Genomic DNA, 5173 nt, shown 5'->3' on the forward strand with positions numbered 1-5173 from the left:
AACGCTTCCCTAGACAAAAATTAGAATTTAACCCTTGCGGTGGAGGGGGGAGCCCCAACGCAAGGGTAGTTTTTAATGCTGTGTTGCCATTTTACAAGAGTAAAAAAAACAAAAACAAAAACAAAAAAAACAGTGCAGTGATAAAAGTAATATGAAAGATGGGAATCTGGGTTTGAGCAAACTGACTGCAGAAAAGACTTGCAGATAACATCACTGGGTGCCTCCTTGCAGCAACAAGTACCAATCGGCCTTCAACCCAAACATGCTGCATTGTATTGTATTGCATCAATAGGATTCCCCATTGGTAAGCAGTTTGTCACAAGAAACAGGCGTCATACTGAACAAATGAACACGCCTGCTTTTCGGCTGTCTACTTGCCCTTTTCCATTAATACCATCTGTCTTCGTTTTTTTTTTCCCCTCATCAGTGCTTCATGCTCAGCAAAGAATCGTATTGCAACATGTTTGTTAGAAGGGCACAGGATGAGATCCAGGTCGATTAACCTTGTCAAAAATCACTGTACTGTTAAAAAGTAGTAATAAAGAGTCCTCTTGCTTGTCTTGTAGAATATTGCGGAGGGACAGGCTTGAGCTGTGTCTCTCTGCTCCATAGGAGGCGCTGCCTTCCATCAAGCCACTGCCCTGCTCTTGTACATTCAAAGTCCCTCCATGACTTTATTTTAGGACGAGAGTGGCTTCCGTTCCATCTTTCTTGGTTAAATACAAGCCGTGATGGAGGTGGTACTCTCTCCGAAGGAAGGCATAAAAGTAATCGGACACCAGTAGAATCTGAAGGGAAGATAATACAAGGGTGTGAAAAATACTTTACACTGGGGGTGAGAACAGTAAAGCTGAAAATGATTCTACTGATTTTGTGCCTTTCCTACCATAGGAGCTGCCATTGCGGACTACTCCTTTGGAAAATTCTAGTTGCATGGCTGTCATGTTCATTCTTTGGCTTTGATACTGTCTAAATCACTGACCTGGAGCCAGTATTAATAAGGGATTCGGACTTACTTGCTGCTGTGGGGATTGTAATTCAATAATCAAAAGAAACCCATCGCACACTTGACCGGATAATACCCTCAAGTATCGGGTGGGTGCCAAGCGATCACGGATGCCTCTGCAAATCAGTATAAATATGAAGTCACTCGCTCTCCAGCTCAAGTTCAGTCAATATTTTATTGACCTCTGTAGTGTCACAACATGGCGACGTTTCGGAACCCGTTTGGCCCCTTCATCAGGCATACAAAGAGTGTTTTGCCTGATGAAGGGACCAAACGGGTTTCAGTGTGAGTGACTTCTTCATATTTATACGGGTTTGTAATTCAGACACACTACAGCCAAGTTCAGTTAGGAAATTAACATTTTCAGACGGAGGTCAGCAATGACAGCCTCTGTTTTTCCATGGTCTTTAAGAAAAACCAAGCAGCCTATTATCTCATTGGTAAAAACTGGCTTGGTGGAACTCTCTGTTCATATGGGTGCTGCATATACTGGTGCATACTGGCTCTGCAGTAGTCTTATATGGCTCAATTTCTCAGGCTCAGTGACACTTCTGGCTGTCTAAATACAATGGTGCTGCCAAACAGGGTCCAAATATCATAGAATGCAGTGACTGTTGGCCCGATAATTTTCCACCCAGCTCCGTCAATTTTTAAATGAACTTTTGTTGAGCAGGGTGGTGCTTGAAAAGCCATTCATGGCTCAAATGTAGCCCAATTGAGCAGGAATCAGCCAATGCTAGACAGCTATGGACTGCTTAAGCACATCTAGATGAAGTTGGGAGAACTCAATGCCTGACAGCACTTGGGTGCACTTTCTACCATTTGTTCCACCTGGTAGAATGTCCAGCTGACACTTAGGTGAAAAAACAAGGCTTGCTGGTGTGACGCCAACCTAAAATTATGAGGCTAAAACCATGACTATGTTCCTTGACAACTTACCTGGCCCACATTAAATGCCAGCGTGATGGCATAGAAGAAGTTTGAGTTGGCACTGCCCGCATATATCCACAAGTGCCAAAGAACTGGAAAGAGTAGCGAACACACCACCAGCATGCAGGAGACAATGAAGATATTTCGCAGAACTGAGAGAGAAAAAAAACAAAAAGAGAGCAACAATGAAATTAAAAACATATATACACAGAGATATAATACACAATATAATGGGAACTATTTTGCTTATTCATTTCAAAAGATGAATTTTCCCAATCCTATATCTGTTCAGTAGGTTTAGACATTTAAACAGCCAATCACCAGGTCCATGAACTGTCATGAAGGAGGGGATTTAAATAATAAAAAAAAACTCCTGGCATTTTAAAACGTTACCCTTACAGTGGAGCTACCCCAGCACTGCAAGGGGTAAGTGCTCATTTTCCTCTAGGGGATGGCAGAAAGAAGATATTCACCCGATTCTGCATCCTGCCAGGCTGGACCGGTCTCCGCAGCCTCTTCCGCCCTGGGCTTTGGTGGTCTAAGAACCGCTGACATCATCACGGCTAATGCATTGACTTGCACTAGATGTGAGGATGTCAAGGGACATTCTACAGCCAGAGTAGAGGGAGAGAGAGGTGAGTGCTGGCTGCTGCTGGACCGAGGATCAGGTGAGTAAATCTGCTTTGTTTGAGCCCTCTAGACAAAGCAAGCACTTAACCCTTGCAATGTCGGGGTAGCCCTACTGAAAGGAAAGCTTTTAAATGGCCTGGAGTTCTTTCACTCTGTGTAAACTCTGAACCAGCTTACAAGAGGAATCTAAATGGGGTTTAAGTGGATCTATGGGATGGTGGTTTACTGTATTGAGTAATGCAGCGTAATACAAATTCCTCTACATCGAGAAGCTGAGAGCTCTCTTAGGGCACTTACACTGTATTTACAATACACTGTGCACACAATCTTCATACTCTGAAAAATACAGGATTCCTAAGACTCTAGTGGAAAAACATTTTAGGTTACAAAATGATAGCCTTAGAAATAAACATTAGGACATGAAATGTTGGTGCGAGGCGACACAGACTGTCTAAAAAAGTTCTTCCTCAAGCACATTCATTAAGGATCATCTCAGGGCAAACCAAAAACTACGCTAAGTAGTTAAGTGCTCATTTATGCCGTTAGCGTCCTCATGTCTAATGAAGATCTATGGAACCTGCTTAAAGGCTGCGACACACTGTGAAGGAGCACGGAGCAGTGTCATGTCATTTTCTGCCCGGTATGTCAGCTTGCGAGAGCTTACATAGCTGAGTGTGCCGAGATGAAAAATGTCATCTTCAGCCAATTGGCTTGCACGTATAAACCTGCGCGTCACGATGCAACGTCTGGCCGGTTACTACGCACGAGCCGATTGGCTGAAGGTGCAGTCAATCATCTGCCTGCACTCAGCTCACACACACAGCTGTTTGCTGCACCGGGCGTGGGGGTAAGGAGTAGCAAAACCTGTAAGTGTTACTTAACTGCAGCAGAGAAAAATCAGGTTTCCTGCTCTGACAAACAGGGCTGTGCTGTGTGACAGAGCTGTATAAACCCCAGGACTGGATGCAGAGAAATACAAATTAGCTCCCTTAGATGTATGAAATCTGTGTATTCAATCGTTTGCCTAGAATTCAGCTTTAAGATTGCAGCAAGCTTATCGGAGACTTACATCTGGACAGGTGGGCCCACATAGGAAGCAGAGCCATGTAGAGTGCCACGTCTCCCACTGAGGGGTATGACTTGAAGATGCAGATAATGGCCAGCTGTACAAACATCAGGAACATGGGATGCTCTCTAAAATAATAATCAATAGAAACAATTGTGAGATCATCTCGCAAATTAGGAAATCGTTTTCTACATTGATCAATGGGCATCAAGAAAGACAGTCAGCAAATGTGTAAATAGTAATCTAGACTCATCACTTGATGTGGGTGTCAAGTACCAAAGACCTCAGGTTTGGATGGAACCTGAGCTCCTCCCAAAATGGAAGGAAGCTCTTTCTGCCCTAACCTGAGCTGATCCCTGGTGCCAAATAAAAGAGCCCACATTTTATGTGAACAAGACTCACAATAAGCTTGAGATGGGCAGACCAGGTTCCCAGTGGCCTCTGATAAGTTCTAACTGTAAAGAATGAGTAAACTGTCAGTAACTTACTTTAACTTGATGGTCAGTGGCACAGTGTAAAAGAACACATTGATCTGGAAGACGCACACGAAGAATAGGCTGAAGTGTTCAAACATCTCCGCAAAGAAGTACCAAAACAAACCAATATTTGGAGTCAAATCTGGGACAGAGAGTCTAAAACGGTGGACACAAAAGACAAAGATCACATACACATCATGTATTTTTGTCATCATTCTCTACAATAAGCTGCCCATAGACACTAAATGGCCATCAGATGCAAAGGAAACCTTCACCCGCCCTGTCACCCAGTGCAACCCTAAAACACCAACGGTAGCAGCCCTTGTACACTTTGCACATATGCCATGCTAATTCTAGATCGGAGAATGTCTTATATACATTAGCTACTGCTAGGTAAATAAAAAATGATGCTCACATAAAGCCGTAAATGGAGTGGATGAAGTCCCAGGAGTTCAGCAAAAAGAAGGAATGGCAAATTAAAACCGTGAGGCAACCCAGGTACAGCGATGAATACTGAAAAGTGAAAAGCCAGAAACCACTACTGGACATCTTCACTGGAATGAACTGTCTCTAAAAAGAAACAAAACATGTCAGGACCAGCTCAATTTGCATGTGCCATTAGGGGTATAATGCTATTATTAGGTACCTGCAGTAGATAGAGGAGTGCAGGAGTAAACATTGTGATTGGGTAGAGGGACTGGTATGTAGCCAGTGACAGGAACACAGCGCTAAGAAGCGGACTACCTAAAAAAAACACACAAAAAATGACCACAAGTTAGTAACCTTTCTAGCACATAACAAAAGTATCTACTGCTAGGCAACTGTCACCAACATCATCAGGCACAAATCATTTCTTCAAGTACACCAAGTGCCCATCTATTGAGAGAGTGACTCTCTCATTGTACCTAGCGTCTCCCATCTTCCACAATCTTTCATAAAAGTCACCTGGCACAGACTGGGATTGTAGAACTTGTAACCTATGCCCATGCTCTGTGTGCTGGGTGACTTCTCAACACCCCCCCCCCCCCCCTTTTTTGTTTTTGTTTTTTTTTAAAAAGAGGGGGG

General features: G+C 43.4%; 1 protein-coding gene across 1 annotated transcript in view; it reads right to left on the bottom strand.

Annotated features, from left to right (window-relative positions):
• Positions 1-324: 324 nt before the first annotated feature.
• Positions 325-5173, bottom strand: part of PIGU (phosphatidylinositol glycan anchor biosynthesis class U) — a 21149-nt gene continuing 16300 nt past the window's right edge. The window contains exons 7-12 of the mRNA XM_018556179.1: positions 4755-4852; positions 4524-4678; positions 4121-4264; positions 3636-3760; positions 1946-2088; positions 325-788 (exon numbers count right to left, since the gene is read on the bottom strand). Coding sequence (XP_018411681.1) covers positions 675-788; positions 1946-2088; positions 3636-3760; positions 4121-4264; positions 4524-4678; positions 4755-4852 — 779 coding nt within the window. The 3' untranslated portion in view covers positions 325-674. The remainder of the gene's footprint in view (positions 789-1945; positions 2089-3635; positions 3761-4120; positions 4265-4523; positions 4679-4754; positions 4853-5173) is intronic.

Source organism: Nanorana parkeri, unplaced genomic scaffold, assembly GCF_000935625.1.
Source record: "Nanorana parkeri isolate BGI_ZX_2015 unplaced genomic scaffold, ASM93562v1 scaffold227, whole genome shotgun sequence".
Lineage (NCBI taxonomy): Eukaryota > Metazoa > Chordata > Amphibia > Anura > Dicroglossidae > Nanorana > Nanorana parkeri.